We start from the raw sequence: 23108 nt of genomic DNA on the forward strand, positions 1-23108 counted from the left end.
ACTTTATATTGTCATCAAATGTAATACGAAATCTACATCAACAAATGTGACCTCTCATGTTACACAAAAACTTTTTAGGGTTCCATAAACCCGCCCCCCCCCTTCTCTATTATTGTAACACTAGCAGACACTGGAAAAAAACAGTACGCCGCTCACACTCACAAGTGAGTTGAAGAGCGAGCCTGTTGCGTTAGCTCCGCCTACACTCTCTGGCGGACCAACCACTGATGGGTGATGGAAGACATGTCACTAACTGTGCGCCGCTTGTGATTTTTTCCCAGGAATGTCGCCACAGACACCCAGTTCTTTAATCATAAATAATAATAATAATAATAATAATAATAATATTAATTAATATAACAATTGGCTCAATCACCATTGTGTTTGAGTGGGGCCTGGCAGGGTCCCCCCAATGCATACTACTGCCACTTTACCCACTGTCTGCTACATTGCAAATTCCGTGTCGTCTGGTCTCCCCCACTTCTGCGGTCCAACTCCACTTTCGTCATTGCCTCCACCCTGCCCACATCTGTCGCCACCTGCTGCTCCCCATCACCGCCACCCAGCCCCACCCATCATCTGAGCCACATCATTTATTTTAATGAAAATCTTTGAGATTATTACTTTAAAAATGGTTAAATGACTGATCAGCTTGGAATTCTAGCTTTGCATGTGGTTCATTGCACTCATGGACTGCAGACTGAAAAGTGATACCTGCAGCATGCAATTCATGGCGTGCATAGATATTGATTTACATGGTTTTAATGAATGTATTCTGAAGAATTCAATAAATATATTTATAATTATGCTCAATGATCCATATCACATTATCATGACATGATGAACAAAACACATTATAATGCATTCATAATGTTCTATGTAATTATACTGTAATGCTTTTGTGACAACCATGAATGTGTCATGAATGCTTTATGAAGATGGAGTTGATGTAGAATTTTAGCTACACGCATGCCATATTAACACCATGAAGAGCAGAAATAACCATTTGTACGATAACCATAATCAGATAGCATTGGAACTGACTTGTTATTCACAACATATTTGGGTACAAGTTGGTGTACACAAAAGGTAGTTTCACACTGAATTTATGAAAAGGAACGTTCTGTCATGCGAATACATTCTGTATGTAATTGGGAAATGATCTGATTCCAGTACTGTTGACCTACTACGACAAAAAAACCTCATCTCTCGTTCGCTGCTAGTGCTAATAGATTTTAAAAATTAAAGGCTATTACAGGTTGTACTATCTGTCAAATATCTGTATTTTCAAAAATAATAGCAGGAAAATATTAATTTGAACCAATTTCACATTTTAAACAAACTTATTCATCAATAAATCTGACATGTGGCACTAATACAGTGCAAAAATAACTAAATTTAGCCAGGCAGTTATTTAATGCTACATTTCAATGTTTTTCATCTTTACATAAAACAATGATTTAAATTTGATGAACTCATGTTCAGTGTGGTAAATAAACTGTAGTGATACTGAGTAGAGTAGGTGTGTCCATTCATTTGCATAAAGCATCATATATGTATTCTATTTCTAGTCTCAAATTTTTCAAAAACAATTTAGTGGACTGTTTAAGTTGAATATGAGAGTTTATGAACAGGCCGTCATGTTTCTCAGGTTTAAAGAACATTGGGTCGAAACCAATGTAGCCAATCAGGTGCCAGCAGTGGTCCGTCACATTAAAAAGTAAACGGACAAATTTATGGAGAACAATCTCTTATAGGAGCCTCCGCAAGCCTATCCTACGGGTTCCATCCTCAGTCCAACGTTCAGATGGAATACATCAACCAGAACCTGGAGACCATCCTGAGGTACCACGCCACAGCCAGCCCTTCATCCTAGAGTTAGCTACTCACCTGGGCCGAGTACGCCCGTAGAACCCTCCAGAGCTCATCCACAAGGCTATCGCGAGTGCCAGTTTGGATTCTAGCCTCCCCTGTTTCCCGAGCTGGAGGAGGTGGTAAAGTACCCTCTATTTGAGCCTTTGTCCACCGCTGTGACCAGACATGGAGGCATGTAACACAAAGAAACCCTGGGTATGTTAAACGTCCTTCATAGCATACCTCCCTGCACCAAGGAAGTAACTGAACACATCTGACTAATTCCAAACACTTGTGAAGCCATTTGTCCCAAATGTTATGGTGCACAGCAATGAGGGGTCTAAGTATAAAAAGTGTTGTAATTTCTACATGATGAAATTAAAATGTATAAAGACACCCGTAAATAAAAGTTGAGAATGTGTACTTGAACCTCATGTTAATTGTTCCATTCCAAATTTGAAATTGTGGAGTACAGAACCAAATTAGAAAAAAAATATGCCTTTGTCCCAAACATTATGGAGCTCATTGTATGTGTACCTATATACACACACACACACACACATATATATATATATATATATATATATATATATATATCCTTCACCATTGGACTTAGAATGATGCCACTGAAATAAATGTAAACTTTAAAGCATTCATAGTCAAAATATACATGAAATAAAACTATAGTGAGCACATCTGAGAGGGTTTTTCTATCAATATTGCAGAGTAACTACAATAGTGTAGGTTGCTCTTCTCTGTATAAAGAAGAGTTATGTACTATGTCTCTGGTGAATACAGGAGAAACAAGGTCTTCTTCACGAGATTTTCGGACACACTCCTGTCCATACCTCCTCTCATGCCATGCCATGATTTTTGTAAGTGCATGCAATTAATCATTAAAATGAGGAAAAAATGCTGATTGAGTCCAGGTCTTTGTCTTATTTATATAGTCTAGCCAAAAGAAAGAATTGTTCATTCTATTTGTATAAAGAATCTTTGCATTCCTCATACCACATCTAAAATATGCTCCTGGGATTATTTTAGATATTAACTTGTATCATCGCTGGTCTGAAAACACTGACTGTAATATTTAATCAGATAATTATACAAAATGGGGATGGGACTTAAAAGTGTGTATTTATGCATTTTCCTTTCTTTTATGTTGGTTTGCTTATGGCTGGAGAGTAATACACTAATGTATGCAACATATTTCACCCGGTTAACATTCTCAGTTGAAGGAAATTGGCACCTCCTTCATTTGAAGTGTAGGTGGTTTTTGTTACTTACTTTGTAAGTAATCTTTACATTCTTCAAACCATATCTAAAATATGCTCCTGGGGTTGATTCAGACAGGAAGATGTATCACCTGGAAACACTGACTATTATATTTCATCAGATAATGGTATAAATAGGGGAAAGGACTTGTTTTTAAGGTGTGTTTTTAAGTCTTTTCCTTTCTTTTCTGTTGGGTTTCTTATGGCTGGAGAGGAATACATTAATGTAGGCAACAGATTTCTCCCTGTTCACGCTCTCAGATGAGGGAAATTGGCACCTCCTTCATTTGAAGCCTGACGGTGATTTAAGTTCACCATTGAGAATTGTTGTCCTGGTAACACATACTACATAAATATGAACCAATAATGCAGAATTCCAGATTGAGCACATGCAAATGCAGTTCTACTACAGACGATCAGACATGCCGCATGTAATGGAACAGAAAGAAAATTGGTTGGCAACGTTGCTCATGCTGCTGGTGGCTGCTTTAACAGGAGCAAATGACCCGTTGTGTAAACTACTTGGGAAGCCAGAATATCCCCACTTGTCAAAAGACGGCGATATCATCATTGGAGCAATTTTCTCATTCCATAGCAGCTGGATAGACAGGAATCTCTCCTACACACACACACCTCAACCTCTCCAGTGCACAAGGTAAGTTACACTCATAAAGTAACAAACAGAACCACCGAGGAGCTGAAATAACTAAAAGATTATAATATTGAACACGTTTTTCATCTTATCTTAGATAATACCTAAACGTTTTGTTTACAATTAAATGAAACTAACTAATGAACAAGATCTGTCTATCATGTTTAACCCAGTATAAATATGAGAGCATTCCAGTATGCCCAGACAATGATCTTTGCCATTGAGGAGATCAACAACAGTACAGATTTGCTACCCGGCATATCTCTTGGCTACAAGATGTATGACTCCTGTGGCTCTTCTGCAACTGCTGGAAAGGCAGGACTTGCACTGGCAAATGGATATCAGGATTCAGCCTCAGCTGCTCCCTGCTCCAAAACAGCTGCAGTTCAGGCAATTATTGGTGAGACCACCTCTTCATCCTCCATCGCCATATCTACATCCATTGGACCATTTCACATTCCTTTGGTAGGCAAGTACAATCATTCAGCATCACAAATAATAGTTTTACATTTGTTTAATTCTTTTATTAAAAAGTAAAATATTAATCAGCGCTGATACTGTATCACTGATACTGATACTGTATTGGCATAGCTGTTTCATAAAAGTGTTAGTTAAAGGTTCATCAATCTCTTTACAGATCAGCCACTTTTCTACGTGTGCATGTCTCAGTGACAAAACCAAATATCCATCATTTCTCAGAACCATTCCCAGTGATTATTACCAGAGCAGAGCACTGGCTCAGCTGGTGAAGCACTTTGGCTGGACCTGGGTTGGGGCAATTAGATCGGATGATGACTATGGATTCAATGGCATGACTGCGTTTATCAAAGCTGCCCAACAACAGGGGGTCTGCGTTGAGTATTCAGAGCCCGTTTTCAGAACCTATTCTAAAGAGAAACTTTTGAGAGTTATAAAGATTATAAAGCAGTGCAGCTCTAAGGTGATTGTGGCATTTCTTACTCACTTGGACATGGACGTACTGCTCCATGAACTAGCCCTCCACAATGTCACAGGCTACCAGTGGGTTGGGAGCGAATCCTGGATCTCTGATTCCTACATTGCTAAAGTGGAGGGTCACCATGTCCTCAGTGGAGCAATAGGCGTCTCAATTCCAAAAGCAAAGGTTACAGGCTTGCAGGATTTCCTCTTGAATGTTCTACCACTGAATTCATCTGGCAGTGTTATTTTCACAAAGTTCTGGGAAACCCTGTTTGGGTGCAAATTTCCCAGCGGGAGCACTTCAGAAAACGCCAAAGAGTGCACAGGTACAGAAGATTTGAGTGAAATAGATAATACATACACTGATTTATCTCTGATGCAAATTTTTAATAATGTCTACAAGGGAGTGTATGCAGTGGCCCATGCATTTCAAGAGATTTTCACTTGCAACAATGATGCTCATCTGTCAAACAGACAGACTTGTTTTAAAAAAGTGCTACCCGAACCATGGAAGGTATTTTGCACATATTCAAATACACATTTAAATGTCTTGCTGTGTTCAATGTTGCTGTATCACTTGACATTTCATTTTAACTATAGCATAGGCATTTCACCAAACTTTATTTTTGCTGTCTTACAATATTGGTTTTTGCATCTGGTTTGTGTGTAGCTTCTACAGCATTTGAAAAAAGTGCATTTCAAAACAAAGGAGGGTGAAGAGGTTTATTTTGATGAGAATGGAGATCCAGCTGCAAAATATGAGTTGGTTAACTGGCAGCAGAACAGCAAAGGCGAGATTGAGTTTGCCACAGTTGGATTTTATGATACATCTTTTCCTGTGGAAGAACGCTTAACCCTGAGTAATGTATCAATTATATGGGCACAGAATACACAACAGGTGAGACCAATCAACTGTAAAGAATAAAGGCAAAACTTATTGCAGTGTTCTAAACTCTAATATACTTATAACCGTGTTCTCTATATTTCATGCTCTATCATTCAAGATTTTGGAACCCAAAATTGCAAATCTTTATTAAATATGAAAATCAAAAATGTTATTCGAACATTAATTAAGTCCTTGATTTGAGCAAGATGAAATGCTTTCATTTTGAGATTCCCTGAATTAAATTTACCCTGTGTATGTCTGCTGGACTAAAGGTGCCTGTGTCAGTGTGCAGTGAGAGCTGTCCCCCAGGCACCTGGAAGGCTGTGCAGAGAGGAAAACCTGTCTGCTGCTATGACTGTGTCCCCTGCGCTGAAGGAGAAATCAGCAATACTACAGGTATGCATGTATTTCTGCAGACAATTTCCTGTAAAATACCTTTGAGATGCCTTGAGGCAGATGCAACAGTCAAATGACACAGAAAATTAATATACAAATAAAAAATGAAATATCTTTCTCATTGATATTGTAATAATGCAGTAATTGTAATATTATTATTGTCTTGTTAGATTCTCTCACGTGTGTGCCGTGTCATCCTGACTACTGGTCGAATAACAGGAGAAATGAATGCATCCTGAAGGAAACAGAATATTTATCCTATCAGGAAATTATGGGAATATTGCTTGCAGCACTCTCTTTACTTGGGACATGCACAACCAGTATTGTGGTGATCATTTTCTTCAGATACAGACACACCCCCATTGTGAAAGCCAACAACTCAGAGCTGAGTTTCCTGCTGCTCGTTTCATTGAAACTGTGTTTCCTTTGCTCTCTTACCTTCATCGGCCGGCCCTCTGAGTGGTCCTGTATGCTGCGCCACACTGCGTTTGGGATCACCTTTGTCCTCTGCATCTCTTGTGTTCTGGGAAAAACAATAGTGGTGTTAATGGCCTTCAGGGCTACACTTCCAGGCAGTAATGCCATGAAGTGGTTTGGGCCTCTGCAGCAGAGAATGAGTGTTCTTGCTTTCACCCTCATACAGGTCCTTATTTGTGTGCTTTGGTTAACAATATCCCCTCCTTTCCCCAACAAGAACATGAAGCACTACAAAGAAAAGATCATTCTAGAATGTGATGTAGGATCAGAAGTTGGGTTCTGGGCTGTGCTGGGTTATATTGGGCTTCTCTCTATATTGTGCTTTATTTTAGCTTTTCTGGCTCGTAAGCTGCCTGACAACTTCAATGAAGCCAAATTAATCACATTCAGCATGCTCATATTCTGTGCAGTCTGGATCACCTTTATACCAGCTTATGTCAGCTCACCTGGAAAGTTCACAGTAGCTGTGGAAATATTTGCTATTTTAGCTTCCAGTTTTGGAATGCTCTGCTGTATTTTCATACCAAAATGTTATATTATTTTATTAAAACCAGATAAAAACAACAAAAAGAACTTAATGGGTAAAGGGCCATCAAAATCTAAGTAAAACTGTCAAAATAATCATAGCTGCATCTCACAGGCCATGAGTCTGACAACTAGAGCTTTCATAGGTTTTAATTAACAATCTTTCACCAATAGCTGTTCAATTGCCCTCTAGTACTGGTTTTAGGAGGGAGGAGGATGCACATCAGATGAAACACTCTGTTGGTTTTCGTATGGCTGGATAGTAATACACTAATGTATGCACAGATTTCACGCTGTTCACGTTCTCAGTTGAGGGAAATTGGCACCTTCTTCATTTGAAGCCTGACGGTGAACTAAGTTCACCCCTGAGAATTGTTGTCCTGGTAACACACACTCCATAAATATGAACTAATAGTGCAGAACTGAGAACTGAGCTGCAGAGCAGTGAAGAATGATTTTGGAGAATGTTAAAGTTACAATCTCGAAGATCTCCGTTTCGTTCTCTTTGGCGGTACCAATGGTGAGAAGCGGTAATTGCAGGTAGGTTTTTGGACCTCACTTCCCATAGATCCAACCAGATCCAACCAGCGTCGCCTGTGTGACGTCAGTCAGTTGGGACCTGTGCCACGCCAACTATAATACTTACTATTTACTGAATAAAAAATGGTTGCTATAAAAGTAATGTTATGTACATACTCATTCATTGTCTAACATTAGGCTAACTTAAGCTGTCTTTACACTGCCGAGCCGGGTTAAAATGATGTAGCACACCTGGGGTAGAATTAGTGATGATCAATTTCCACAGACGTTCTTTATCCACCTTTTGCTCGGTATGAACATCTTTACACTGCAGAGAAGAATCCGCGGGATTCGCTGTGGCTCATGCAATTATGTATCTCGTGCACAATAAACATTGTCTTTCTCGTGAATGATTGTTGTGCGATATTTTTGAAACAACTGCCTTGCTAGGGTTACCCCTTGTGTTTCTAGTTTTGCTAGCTAAACTGTTTGAGAATAAAGCTGAGCTGGGTGTTAAATTAGCAATCAGAGCAAGAAGAATAAAACAAAAACAAAGGAGATTTAATGAAAAAAGAGCATCAAGGCTGAAGGAACATATGAGGAAGCGTAATAAAAGAATAACGCTAAACCATACTGCTGGATTTTTTTATTTATTTTTTTCCGGCTTGACATCTTTACACAGAAATCAGACCTGGCTCTGCTCCACCTATACCCTGGGGTTAATGCTCTGTGTAAAGATGGCATTATAATAGATTGATGAACTTGATGCCAATGTAAATAACGGTAACGTTAAGGCCAGTTCAGATCAATGATTCGCAACGAGACAAAACGGTTTTAGAATGTTGCAGAGAAAATTGCAGCGGTTTGAACTGATTAGTTGCAGAGTGTCTGAAGCCGTAGCCTGGGGTCTCAAAAGACCCAACTTGTCAAATCGCCAAGTGCAGTTTTAGAACGTTTACTATCAGACGTCTTGGAATTTTGCAAGTTGCATCCAGTCTCGTTGCGAATCATTGATCTGAACTGGCCTTTAGTTAGCTACATTGCAACGCTGCAACAAGGTAGCGTTGCATTCAAGAGCGTTTTTTCTCATTGTTAGCTGACATTAGATTATGTTAATTACATTAGCTAACTTGTTGCCTGATATGAGAGATGGCTGCTGTGCGCAACGTTGTCTAAACTAACGTTGCCTTTCTTGACATGGTCCGGTAGCTAACGTTAGCTGTGCAAAAAGCTATGTAAATTATTAACTTTATATTGTCATCAAATGTAATACGAAATCTAGATCAACAAATGTGACCTCTCATGTTACACAAAAACTTTTTAGGGTTCCATACAACAACCCCCCCCCCCCCCTTCTCTATTATTGTAACGCTAGCAGACACTGGAAAAAAACAGTACGCCGCTGACACTCACAAGTGAGTTGAAGAGCGAGTCTGTTGCGTTAGCTCCGCCTACACTCTCTGGCGGACTAACCACTGATGGGTGATGGAAAACATGTCACTAACTGTGCGCCGCTTGTGATTTTTTCCCAGGAATATTTGGGTACAAGTTGGTGTACACAAAAGGTAGTTTCACACTGAATTTATGAAAAGGAACATTCTATCATGTGAATACATTCTGTATGTAATTGGGAAATGATCTGATTCCAGTACTGTTGACCTACTACGACAAAAAAACCTCATCTCTCGTTCGCTGCTAGTGCTAATAGATTTTAAAAATTAAAGGCTATTACAGGTTGTACTATCTGTCAAATATCTGTATTTTCAAAAATAATAGCAGGAAAATATTAATTTGAACCAATTTCACATTTTAAACAAACTTATTCATCAATAAATCTGACATGTGGCACTAATACAGTGCAAAAATAACTAAATTTAGCCAGCCAATCAGATGCCAGCAGTGAAAAAGTAAACGGACAAACTTGTGGGGGACAATCTCTTATAGGAGCCTCCGCAAGCCTATCCTACGGGTTCCATCCTCAATCCAATGTTCAGATGGAATACATCAACCAGATCCTGGAGACCATCCTGAGGTACCACGCCACAGCCAGCTCTTCATCCTAGAGTTAGCTACTCACCTGGGCCGAGTACGCCCGTAGAACCCTCCAGAGCTCATCCACAAGGCTATCGCGAGTGCCAGTTTGGATTCTAGCCTCCCCTGTTTCCCGAGCTGGAGAAGGAGGTAAGGTGCCCTCTACTTGAGCCTTTGTCCGCCGCTGTGACCAGACATGGAGGCATGTAACACAAAGAAACCCTGGGTATGTTGAACTTCCTTCATAGCATACCTCCCTGCACCAAGGAAGCAACTGAACACATCTGACTAATTCCAATTCCAAACACATGTGAAGCCATTTGTCCCAAACATTATGGTACACTGAAATGAGGGGTCTAAGTATAAAAAGTATTGTAATTTCTACATGATGAAATTAAAATGTATATACATATACTGTATATATATATATGTTTATATATATATGTATATATATATATATATATATATATGTGTGTGTGTGTGTGTGTATTCAGTGGTTTAGGGCAGCGGTCCCCAACCCCCGGGCCACGGACCGGTACCGATCCGTGGGTCATTTGGTACCGGGCCGCACAAGAAAGAATAAATAACTTACATTATTTCCGTTTTATTTATTATCTGAGTCTGAACGATGTTTTATTTTGAAAAATGTCCGGATTCTCTCCGTTACATCTCGGTCACGTGATACGTTAACGCTAAAATATAACCCACAAGCAAGCAAAATGAGTAAAAAACAGACGTCTTTGGAAAGTTTCTTTGCGAAGGGGAAAAGGCCCAGTGAGGAGACAGAAGAAGAGCCTACGACTTCCAAGAAAAAGAAAGCTGCATTTAACAGACAATACCAGGAGTCCTACTTAAAATATGGATTCATCGCGACAGGTGATTCCCACGCACCATGCCCGCTCTGCATAATATGCGGCGACCGGCTCTCTAATGAGGCAATGAAGCCTTCAAAACTGCTTTTCCACTTGCAGACCAAGCACCCTGCATTAAAAGACAAGCCCTCGGAGTATTTTGAAAGAAAAAAACGGGAACAAGAAGGACAGAAGCAATTACTGAGGGCCACCACATCAACAAATGCGAGTGCACTGAGAGCATCATACTTGGTGGCTAACCGTATTGCTAAGGCTAAGAAGCCATTCACTATTGGTGAAGAATTGATCCTGCCCGCCACTAAAGACATTTGCCGTGAACTTCTAGGAGAGGCTGCGGTTAAAAAGATAGCACAGGTGCCTCTGTCGGCTAGCACCGTCACTCAGCGCATTGAGGAAATAGCAGAAGACATTGAGACACAATTGTTGGAGAGGATTAATACATCACCGTGGTACGCACTCCAGGTTGACGAGTCTACAGATGTTGACAACAAGGCAATACTACTTGTTTATGTGCGATATCTTTATCAGGAGGATGTGCATGAGGATATGTTATGTGGACTATCGTTGCCAACCAAAACCACAGCCACAGAACTATTCAAGTCGCTGGATGATTATATATCAGGAAAACTGAAATGGTCCTTTTGTGTCGGCATATGCACAGACGGAGCTGCTGCCATGACCGGACGGCTGTCTGGTTTAACTGCTCGGATTAAGGAGGTTGCACCTGAATGTGAATCTACGCATTGTGTCATTCACAGGGAAATGCTGGCTAGCCGAAAAGTGCCAACGGAACTTAACAGCGTATTGAATGATGTCGTTAAAGTTATTAACCACATCAAAGCACACGCCCTTAACTCGCGCCTGTTTGAGCAGCTTTGTGAGGAGATGGACACGGAGCACAGACGCCTTCTCTTATACACAGAAATAAGATGGTTATCCCGAGGGAAATCGCTGGAAAGAGTGTTTGAATTACGAGAGCCGCTGCAGAGATTTCTCTCAGAAAAGAAGTCACCGCTGGCAGCACATTTCAGTGACGAGGAATGGGTCGCAAAACTGGCTTACTTGTGCGACATATTCAACCTGCTCAATGAACTCAATCTGTCACTTCAGGGGAAAATGACAACTGTCTTCAAGTTGGCAGATAAAGTAGCTGCATTTAAAGCCGAACTGGATTTGTGGGGACGGCGCGTGAACAGAGGCATATTGGACATGTTTCAAACATTCGCTGGGATTTTGGGTGAGACTAAGCCCGAGCCTTCATTCTCCCAGCTGGTGCACGATCACCTGTCTTTGCTTTTAAAAGAGTTCGAGCGCTACTTCCCAACCACAAAAGACCCACGAACTGCCAAGGAATGGATCCGCGACCCATTTGTCAACAAACCAGGTGAATCCAGCATGTCTGTGCAAGAAGAAGATCAACTGCTGGAGATCGCAAATGACGGCGGCCTTAAAAGTATATTTGAGACAACAACTCTGCCGGAGTTCTGGATTAAAGTCATGGCAGAATACCCTGAGATCGCCACAACAGCACTGAAAACCCTGTTGCCATTTCCGACATCTTATCTGTGTGAAGCGGGGTTTTCTGCAGTGACAGCAACCAAAACAAAATTACGGAGTAGACTGGACATAAGCAACACACTTCGGGTGTCATTGTCTCCCATTACCCCTAGATGGGACCGTCTCGTTGCAGAGAAACAAGCTCAGGGATCCCATTGATTTAGCGTTATGGTGAGTTAAAATTTTCATGCACTTTATATTCGTTTTTGTGGTGTATCTGTATCTTATTTTTAAGGCATGTTTAAGCGTTACCATAGCGACCAGAGAGCGTTAGGGGGCAGAGAGGATGTTACTCATGTTATGTTGTTGGCGCGATGTTACGAGGACGCTGCTAATAAAGTTGCATACGAGTACACAGTGGATTCACATTTATTATTATATTTACAATATACCACAGTTTTTATGCCGGTCGTATCATTTTATTTTGTTGTATTTATCCGCCACACCTTAAAGGCCGGTCCGTGAAAATATTGTCTGACATTAAACCGGTCCTTGGCGCTAAAAAGGTTGGGGACCGCTGGTTTAGGGTATCATTTGCCGCTGCTAAAACGAGAGATCTACCCAGCAGAGGCAAATATGCATTTTTTTTTTTTTTTTTGTGAACAACTTGTTGTTTGCACAACCACCACCAGGTACCAAATGAGAGCACTCAAAACCATATCTAACAGTTAACAACTCAACCGCAGGACTCACAGACAAAATGGAACAAAGGCTTATGATCAAATTACCACTGTTCTCATTTTAACGGAAAAGGAGAGGAAAATACAATTTAGCCACAAGCTGTAAATGGGGACATGCTTGTTACCAATAACATTTTTGAGTGTTTTTTTAATGTTATTCAGAAAGCTTTGTGGTCAGATTATAAAACTCAACAAAGGTCAGATTGTTTTGAGCACAGTCTATAGGCTAACATCATCCATGTTAGTTTCACTTAGGATATAGGGGAGAGTCGGTACAAATGTAACGCATCATAAAAGTGACACGTTCAATAATTATATGATTTTAATTGCTTAATTGTATCATGCAGAACACATGTGGAAGCATCTGCATTCATTATGTTTCTCTACTCTACTTTGTTCAAGCTTTTCGTTAAATTTGTCACCCGTCTATATACAGTATATATATATATACCTCCTCTCATGCCATGCCATGACTTTTGTAACAGCATGCAATTAATCATTAAAATGAGGAAAAAAATGCTGATTGAGTCCAGGTCTTTGTCTTATTTGTATAGTCTAGCGAGCCAAAAGAAATCATTTTTCATTCTATTTGTAAAAAGAATCTTTGCATTCCTCATACCACATCTAAATGCTCCTGGGCTCTTAGACATGCTTAGAATGCTCCTGGGCTCTTAGACATGAACATGTATCATCTCTGGTCTGAAAACACAGACTGCAATATTTCATCAGATAATTATACAAAATGGGGATGGGATTTATAATGTGTTTTTATGCTTTTTCCTTTCTTTTCAGGTGGTTTTCTTATGGCTGGAGAGGAATAGACTAACGTATGCAACAGATTTCACGCTGTTCACATTCTCAGTTGAGGTACATTGGCACCTCCTTCATTTGAAGCCTGACAGTGATCCAAGTTCACCACTGAGGATTGTTGTCCTAGTAACACATACTACATAAATATGAACCAATAATGCAGAATTCCAGATTAAGCACATGCAAATGCAGTTCTACTACAGATGATCAGACATGCTGCATGTAATGGAACAGAAAGAAAATTGGTTGGCAACGTTGCTCATGCTGCTGGTGGCTGCTTTAACTGGAGCAAATGACCCATTGTGTAAACTACTTGGGAAGCCAGAATATCCCCACTTGTCAAAGGATGGCGATATCATCATCGGAGCAATTTTCCCATTTCATAGCAGCTGGATAGACAGGAATCTGTCCTACACACATGCACCTCAGCCTCTCCAGTGCACCAGGTAAGTTACACTCATAAAGTAATGAACAGTACCAGTGTGGAACTGAAATGAACTAAAAGATTACAAGATTTAATTTTTTTTCCATCTTATTTTAGATAATACCTAAAATGTTTGTTTACAATTAAATGAAACTAACTAAAGTACAAATTGTGTCTATCATGTTTAATCTAGAACAAATCTGAGATCATTCCAGTATGCTCAGACGATGATCTTTGCCGTTGAGGAGATCAACAATAGTACAGATTTGCTACCCGGCATATCTCTTGGCTACAAGATGTATGACTCCTGTGGCTCTTCTGCAATTGCTGGAAAGGCAGGACTCGCACTGACAAATGGATATCAGGATTCAGCCTCAGCTGCTCCCTGCTCGGAAAGGGCTGCAGTTCAGGCAATCCTTGGAGAGACTTCCTCTTCACCCACAATCGCCATATCTACATCCATTGGACCATTTCACATTCCTTTGGTAGGCAAGTACAATCATTCAACATCACAAATAATAAAATAATTAAATCTAAAACTATGAAAAAGTTCAATTGTAATCAGCGCTGATACTGTATAACTGATACTGTACTGGTATAGCTGTTTCAAAAAGGTTATAGTTAAACGTTCATCAATCTCTTTACAGATCAGTCACTTTGCTACCTGTGCATGTCTCAGTGACAAAACCAAATATCCATCATTTCTCAGAACCATTCCCAGTGATTATTACCAGAGCAGAGCTCTGGCTCAGCTGGTGAAGCACTTTGGCTGGACCTGGGTTGGGGCAATTAGATCGGATGATGACTATGGATTCAATGGCATAACTGCATTTATTAAAGCTGCCCAACAACAGGGGGTCTGCATTGAGTATTCAGAGCCCGTTTTCAGAACATATTCTAAAGAGAAATTTTTGAGGGTTATAGAGATTATAAAGCAGTCCAGCTCTAAGGTGATTGTGGCATTCCTCTCTCACATGGACATGGTGGTACTGCTCCGTGAACTAGCCCTCCACAATGTCACAGGCTACCAGTGGATTGGCAGTGAAGGCTGGATTTCTGACTCTGCCAAAGTGGAGGGTCACCATGTCCTCAGTGGAGCAATAGGCGTCTCAATTCCAAAAGCAAATGTTACAGGATTAAAGGATGTCCTCTTGGATGTTCGACCACTGAATTCATCTGGCAGTGCTATTTTCACTGAGTTCTGGGAAACCCTGTTCAGTTGCAAATTTCCCAGCAGGAATACTTCAAAAAATGTCAAAGCGTGCACTGGTACAGAGGACTTAAGTGGAGTAGATAATATATACACTGACTTATCCCTAATGCAAATTTTTAATAATGTCTACAAGGGAGTCTATGCAGTGGCCCACACACTCCAAAATATTTTGACCTGCAGCAATAATTCTCATCTGTCAAACAGAAATACATGTCTTAATAATGAACAACTGACACCAGTGAAGGTATGTACTGTTAAAAATGTATAATTTGATTAAATTACACTCATTACATGTCATTTTACTATATCAACTGCATTTTATGATGATTTTAAAATGTCTTCATAATCCTAAAATTACGCATACAATCAGCATACTTTTAATTTTACCTCATTTATTAAAAATTTGACTGTCTGTTCTTGAGAGAATGTTGATCATTCATAATTAAAATTTGTTAAACCTGGGTACATTATCTACAGTTTCTACAGCATTTGAAAAAAGTACGTTTTAAAACCAAGGAGGGTGAAGAGGTTTATTTTGATGAGAATGGAGATCCACCTGCAAAGTATGAGTTGGTTAACTGGCAGGAGAACAGCCAAGGCCAGATTACGTTAGTGACTATTGGACTTTATGATGAATCTTTACCTATGGAGAAACACTTAACCCTGAGAAATGTGTCAATTGTGTGGGCACAAAATGCAAAACAGGTGCGTTGAAGAATAAATAAAAAAATATATAAAAATGAAAAATGTTGGTTTTCACAATTGTATTACAAAAGACCAAGATAAACAAAATAAAAAATACACTTGCCTCTTGAATTTTTTAAATGGTGTGGCTCAACATTTTACTTAATGACTTTGGGTCTTTTAATAGCTTAATACCTCTCACATGGAACAACTAAGCACCTGCGAATATGTAATAATCAGCCATTAGATTAAATATATGTGAGAAATGTTTGCTCCACCGGACACAGAACAGAAGGCAGCAAACAGTAGCGCCTGCAGCTGAAACTTCACAGTGCCCATTTTCCTGTGCACTGACTCTTCTTACTAAATGCACTGTTGCAGTATCTCGCTGCAAAACAAGCTGTTGATAAAGGTTACCAATGCTTAAATTAATAGTTTATGGCTGCTGTATTTAAAGAATTAGAGAAACTAAACTAAATATGAGTTTAGAATATGAGCTTTTTCTGTTTTGACATAAAACATATTAATATGGTGTCATTTTTTATATCTCTCTTTAACAAATCCACAAAAATGTTAAAAATTAATGTTATTTCATTTTCAAAGAAATTAGTGTTGACAATAGAATACATACTTCCTGAAAATTAAATATACTTCAACATTATACAACTGAATTTATATTTCATCTATATTTCAGGTCCCTGTGTCAGTGTGCAGCGAGAGCTGTCCCCCAGGCACTCGGAAGGCTGTGCAAAAAGGAAAGCCTGTCTGCTGCTATGACTGTGTGCCCTGTGCTGAGGGAGAATTCAGCAATGCCACAGGTGATTATGTATTGCACAGCTTGTAAATGTGGTGAAACTTATTTAAAAATCCAGACAATGGCTTGGATTTGATCAACATTTTTAGTTAACTTATAAAAACCTCTGTTTTCCACAATGTTCACTACAATATTAAAATTGATGTTTTCACAAAATCCATCACAAAACGATCAGTACTATCATATTTCTCCCTGCTAATGCTCACATTCTTTATTTTCTTTTTAGATTCTATTGAGTGTGTGCAGTGCCATTTAGACTATTGGTCAAGCAAGAAGAGAGATGAATGCATCTTGAAGGAAACAGAATATTTATCCTATCAGGAAATTATGGGAATATTGCTTGCATCAATCTCTTTACTTGGGACATGCACAACCAGTGTTGTGGCAACCATTTTCTTCAGATACAGACACACCCCCATTGTGAAAGCCAACAACTCAGAGCTGAGCTTCCTGCTGCTCTTTTCATTGAAACTGTGTTTCCTTTGCTCTCTTACCTTCATCGGCCGGCCCTCTGAGTGGTCCTGTATGCTGCGCCACACTGCGTTTGGGATCACCTTTGTCCTCTGCATCTCCTGTGTTCTGGGAAAAACAATAGTGGTGTTAATGGCCTTCAGGGCTACACTTCCAGGCAGTAATGTCATGAAGTGGTTTGGGCCTCTGCAGCAGAGACTGAGTGTTCTTGCTTTCACTCTCATACAGGTCCTTATTTGTGTGCTTTGGTTAACAATATCCCCTCCATTCCCCAACAAGAACATGAAGCACTACAAAGAAAAGATCATTCTAGAATGTGATGTAGGATCAGCATTGGGCTTCTGGGCTGTACTGGGTTATATTGGACTCCTCTCGATATTGTGCTTTGTTTTAGCTTTTCTGGCTCGTAAGCTGCCTGACAACTTCAATGAAGCCAAATTCATTACATTCAGCATGCTCATATTCTGTGCAGTCTGGATCACCTTTATACCAGCTTATGTCAGCTCACCTGGAAAGTTCACAGTAGCTGTGGAAATATTTGCTATTTTAGCTTCCAGTTTTGGGATGCTCTTCTGTATTTTCATACCAAAATGTTATATTATCTTATTAAAACCAGATAAAAATAACAAAAAGAACTTAATGGGTAACAGGCCACCGAAATCTCTGTGAAACAAATATATTCATAGCTGTCTCTCAAAGACAATGAGTGACAACTAGAGCTTTCACTTTTTAATTAACAATCTTTCACCAATTGCTAGTGTCCTGCCTTGATTGCCATATTTTAAATTAATTTGTTCAAATCTGTATGTACATTTTTCAGTCACTGCTAAGCATTCATCTGTCTGAGGAGGATGCACATCAGCACATCAGATGAAACCCTCAAGTTTTATTGAGAACTGAGCTGCAGAGCAGTGAAGAATATTGTTGGAGAATGTTAAAAATGCTTAAATGATTCATCAGCTTGGAACTCTAGCTTTGCCTGCAGTTATAGGGCTGTGCAGGTTTATTCATTGCACTCATGGACTGCAGACTGAAAAGTGATAGCTGCAGCATGCAATTCATGGCGTGCATAGATATTGTTTTTACATGGTTTTAATGAATGTATTCTGAAGAACTCAATAAATATATTTATGATTATGCTCTATGATCCATATCACAGTATCATGACATGATTCAAACACATTATAATGCATTCATGCTCTATGTAATTGTATTGCAATATTTTTGTGACAACCATGAATGTGTCATGAATGCATTATGAAAATGGAGTTGATGTAAAATGTTAGCTACACGCAGGCCATATTAACACCATGAAGAGCAGAAATAACCATTTGTACCACAACCATAATCAGACAGCATTGAAACATACTTGTTATTCACAACATATGTGGGTACAAGTTGGTGTACATAAAGGTAGTTTCACATTGAATTTATTAACGGGAACATTTTGTCACGTGATTACATACTGTCTGTAATTGGGAAATGATCTGATTCCAGTACTGTCGGCCTACTACAAAATAAAAAAAACCTCATCTCTCATTCGGTGCTAGTGCTAATAGATTATTATTATTATCTTTTAAAGATATGCTATTACAGGTTGTCTGTCAAATATATGTATTTTCAAATAGCATATATATATATATATATATATATACCGTGCCTTCGGAAATTATTCAGACCCCTTCACTTTTTACACATTTTGTAATGTTTATGTTTATGGTCCCTGGAGCTATGTTGTCAGGGGTTTTACATGTCCCCTTGGTAGGGTCTCCCAAGGTGAACAGGTCTGGGGTGAGGACCCAGACACACATGATCCAATAGACCCCCATCTATGGTAAACAAATACAAAACTAAGTTTACCCTGCCCGGAATAGGGTTACCAGGACCCATCCCTGGAGCCAAGCCTGGGGGTGGTATCCGCAGACGAATGCCTGGTGGACGGGCAGCCCACGTATCTCAGCCGGGCCCATCACCCGCAAGATTTAGGGTAGGGGTCGGGTGCAATGCCTGTCGGACAGGGGTCAAGAACAGGGTAGATCAGTGCATCATCTGCCCAGACAATGAAAACTGATTCATGGCACGTGGAACGCTACCTCTCTGGTGGTGAAAAAACCGGAGTTGGTGTGAGACTGAGAAGTACCAACTAGATATAGTTGGACTCACCACTACACACAGTGTCAGCTGTGGAATCAAACTCCTGGATAGGGGGTGGTCTCTCTCCTACTCGGGAGTTGTTCAGGGTGAGAGGCACCGGGCGGGAGTGGGGATACTCACAAGTCCCCAGCTGGTGGCCACTCAGTTGGTGTTTACTGCAGTGGACAAGAGGGTCGCCTTGATGCGACTGCGTATGACAGAAAGGAAAACTCTGACTGTTATTTGCGCTTATGCCTCTAATAGCAGTTCAGAGTATTCCGCCTTCTTGGAGAAGGTGGGAGGGGTGCGGGAAGAGGCCCCACCTACTGACAATATTGTCCTACTGGGAGACTTCAATTCTCACGTTGGCAATGACTGGGAAACTTGGAGTGGTATGATTGGGAGGAACGGCCTCTCTGATCTGAACCCAAGCAGTGTCACGTTATTGCACTTCTGTGCTAGTCATGCTTTGTCCATAATGAACACTATGTTCGAACACAAGGATGTTCATAAGTGTACATGGTACCAGAACACCTTGGGCCAGAGTTCGATGATCAAATGTGTAGTTATTTCATCAGACCTGCGACCATTTGTTTTGGACACTTGGGTGAAGAGAGGAGCAGAGCTGTCAACTGATCACTACTGGTGGTGAGTTGGATCTGATGGTGGGGGAAGCTGCCAGACAGACCAGGTAGACCTAAACATGTAGTGAGGTTCTGCTGGGAACGCCTGGCAGAAGACTCAGTCTGGAATGATTTCAACTCTTACCTCCGAGAGAGCTTTTCCCGTATCCCGGAGGAGGTTGGGGACATGGAGTCTGAATGGACCCTGTTCAAAACCTTTATTGTCGACGCTGCTGCTAGATGTTGTGGTCAAAAGCTGGTCGGTGCATATCCAGGCGGAAACCCAAGGACCCGTTAGTGGACTCCAGCAGTGAGGGAGGCTGTCAAGCTGAAGAAAGAGGTATTCCAGGTCTGGTTGGCACTGGGAACCTCTGATTTAGCAGACAGGTACCGGCATGCGAAAAAGGTCGCAGCTGCGGCAGTGGCAGAAGCAACAGTCAGGGCATGGGAGGAGTTTGGAGAGGTCTTAGAGAAGGACTTTCGGTCGGCCCTAAAGTGTTTCCGGAAAACCTATCGGCACCTCATGAGGGGAAAGCGGAACACCATTCAGGTTGTTGTTAGCAGGAATGGTGAAACTCTGACCTCAACTGGGGATATTGTTGAAAGGAACACTTTGAGGACCTCCTGAATCCGACAGACACGCCCTCCTTTTTGGAGGCAGAGCTGGAGCAATCAGGGGGATCAGAGTCCATCTCTGTGGCAGAAGTCACTGGGGTGGTTGGAGAGCTCCTCAGTGGCAGAGCACCAGGGGTGGATGAGATTTGTCTGGAAATGTTGAAGACCCCATTTTTAAGAAGGGGGACCGGAGAGTGTGTTCCCGTTATTGGGGAATCAAACTCCTCAGCCTCACTGGGAAAGTCTATGCCAAGGTGCTGGAAAGAAGGCTTTAGCCAACAGTTGAACCTCAGATTCAGGAGGAACAATGCGGGTTTTGTCTAGGTCGCAGAAGAACAACCAGCTTTTTACCCTCTCACAGATATTTGAGGGGGCATAGGAGTTTGCTTATTCACTCTACATGTGTTTTGTGGATTTGAAGAAGGTCTATAACCGTTTGCCTCGGGGTATCTTGTGGGAGGTGCTGCGGGAGTATAGGGTGCCAGAGTCACTGTTGCATGCCATCTGGTGCCTGTATACTTGGAGCGAAAGCTGTGTTCGCATTCTGGACATTAAGTCAAGCTCGTTTAAAGTGGGTGGTAGACTTTGCCAAGGGTGCGCTTTGTCTCCCCTCCTGTTTGTGGTATTCATGGACAGGATTTCAAGGTGCAGTCGAGGTATGGAGTGTGTCCAGTTTGGGACAATGGAGTGGCATCTCTGCTGTTTGCAGTTTACATCGTTCTCTTAGCCTCATCATACTGTGACCTTCGATGCGCACTAGAGCAGTTTGCAGCTGAGTGTGATGCGGTTGAGATGAGGATCAGCACCTCCAAGTCTGAGACTAAGGTCCTCTCCCAGAAAAATATGGTTTGCCCTCTTCAAGTAAGGGAGAACTGCCCCAGGTGGAGGAGTTCAAGTATCTCGGGGTCTCATTCACGAGTGAAGGAAAAATGGATTCGGAGATCAACTGTCGTCTAGGTGCAGAGGCCGCAGTAATGTGGGAATTGTATCGGACAGTGGTGGTGAAGAAGGAACTGAGCCGAAAGGCAAAGCTCTCGATTTATCAGTTGACCTTCGTCCCTACTCTCACCTATAGTCATGAGCTATGGGTAGTGACCGAAAGAATGAGATCGCGAATACAAGCGGCTGAAATGGGGTTTCTCTGTAGGGTGGCAGGGCTTACTCTCCTTGACCTCAAGGAGAGTAAGCCCTGCCTCTCCGCAAGGACCTCAAAGTATAACCGCTGCTCCTCCACATTGAAAGGAGTCAGTTGAGATGGTTCAGGCATCTGATAAGGATACCTTCTGGGCGCCTCCCTCTGGAGGTGTTCCAGGCTCAGCCACCGGGGAGGAGACCCAAGGGTAGACCTAGGACACGCTGGAGGGATTATATCCAAAGGTTAGTCTGGGTACTGCCTGGGGATCCACCAGGATGAGTTAGCAGAAGTCGCTGAGGAGAGGGATGTCTGGGCTGCTCTGCTTGCCCCATTGCCACCACGACCCTGAATTGAACTAAGCGTTTTAGAGAATGGATGGATGTAATAAATTCATTTTTAATGTCATCAATCTATTCACAATACCCCATAATGACAAAGTGAAAACAGGTTTTTAGAATTTTTTGCAAATTTATTAAAAATAAAAAACTGAGATATCACATTTACATAAGAATTCAGACTCTTTGCTATGACACTCAGAACTGAGCTCAGGTGCATCCTGGTTCCATTGATCATACTTCAGATGTGTCTACAACTTGATTGGTAAATTCAATTGATTGGACATGATTTGGAAAGGCACACACTTGTCTATATAAGGTCCCACAGTTGATAGCGCGTCAGAGCAAAAACCAAGCTATGAAGTCCAAGGAAATGTCATTAGACCTCCAAGACAGGATTGTGTCAATTTTGTGTCAAATTTCTGCAGCATTGAAGGTCCCGAAGAACACAGTGGCCTCCATCATTCTTAAATGGAAGAAGATTGGAACCACCAGGACTTTTCCTAGCGCTGGCCGCTCAGCCAAGCTGAGCAATTGGGGGAGAAGGGCCTTTGTCAGGGAGGTGACCAAGAACCTGATAGTCACTCTGGCAGAGCTCCAGAGTTCCTCTGTGGAGAAGGGAGAATCTTCCAGAAGGACAACCATCTCTGCAGCACTCTACCAATCAGGCCTTTATGGTAGAGTGGCCAGATGGAAGCCACTCCACAGTAAAAGGCACATGACAGCCCACTTAGAGTTTGAGCTCTCTGATCACAATGCCAAGAGTCACGTCTAGAGGTAACCAGGCACCGTTCATCACTTACGGTGAAGCATGGTGGTGGCAGCATAATGCTGTGGGGATGTTTTTCAGCGGCAGGAACTGGGAGACGAGTCCGGATCGAGGGAAAGATGAACGAAGCAAAGTACAGAGAGATCCTTGATGAAAACCAGCACCAGAGCGCTCAGGACCTCAGAATGGGGTGAAGGTTCACCTTTTAACAGGACAATGACCCCAAGCACACAGCCAAGACAATGCAGGAGTGGCTTCAGGACAAGTCTGTGAATGTCCTTGAGTGGCCCAGCCAGAGCCTGGACTTGAACCTGATCGAACATCTCAAGAGAGACCTGAAAATAGCTGTGCAGCAACCCTCTCCATCCAACCTGACAGAGCTTGAGAGGATCTGCAGAGAAGAATGGGAGAAATACCCCA

General features: G+C 41.3%; 1 protein-coding gene and 1 pseudogene across 1 annotated transcript; both read left to right on the top strand.

The window, feature by feature from the left end:
• Positions 1–3524: 3524 nt before the first annotated feature.
• On the top strand, positions 3525–7532 carry LOC118209342 (annotated as a pseudogene).
• Positions 7533–13659: 6127 nt separating this feature from the next.
• On the top strand, positions 13660–18600 carry LOC118209347 (extracellular calcium-sensing receptor-like). The gene is made up of 6 exons (XM_035384592.1): positions 13660–13918; positions 14090–14381; positions 14544–15353; positions 15587–15814; positions 16488–16611; positions 16834–18600. The coding sequence occupies exons 1-6, from the start codon at positions 13686–13688 to the stop codon at positions 17745–17747; spliced, it is 2601 nt and encodes an 866-aa protein (XP_035240483.1). The 5' UTR covers positions 13660–13685; the 3' UTR covers positions 17748–18600.
• The last annotated feature ends 4508 nt before the right edge of the window (positions 18601–23108 follow it).

The sequence above is a fragment of the Anguilla anguilla genome, chromosome 12, assembly GCF_013347855.1.
Source record: "Anguilla anguilla isolate fAngAng1 chromosome 12, fAngAng1.pri, whole genome shotgun sequence".
In the NCBI taxonomy this organism is placed as follows: domain Eukaryota; kingdom Metazoa; phylum Chordata; class Actinopteri; order Anguilliformes; family Anguillidae; genus Anguilla; species Anguilla anguilla.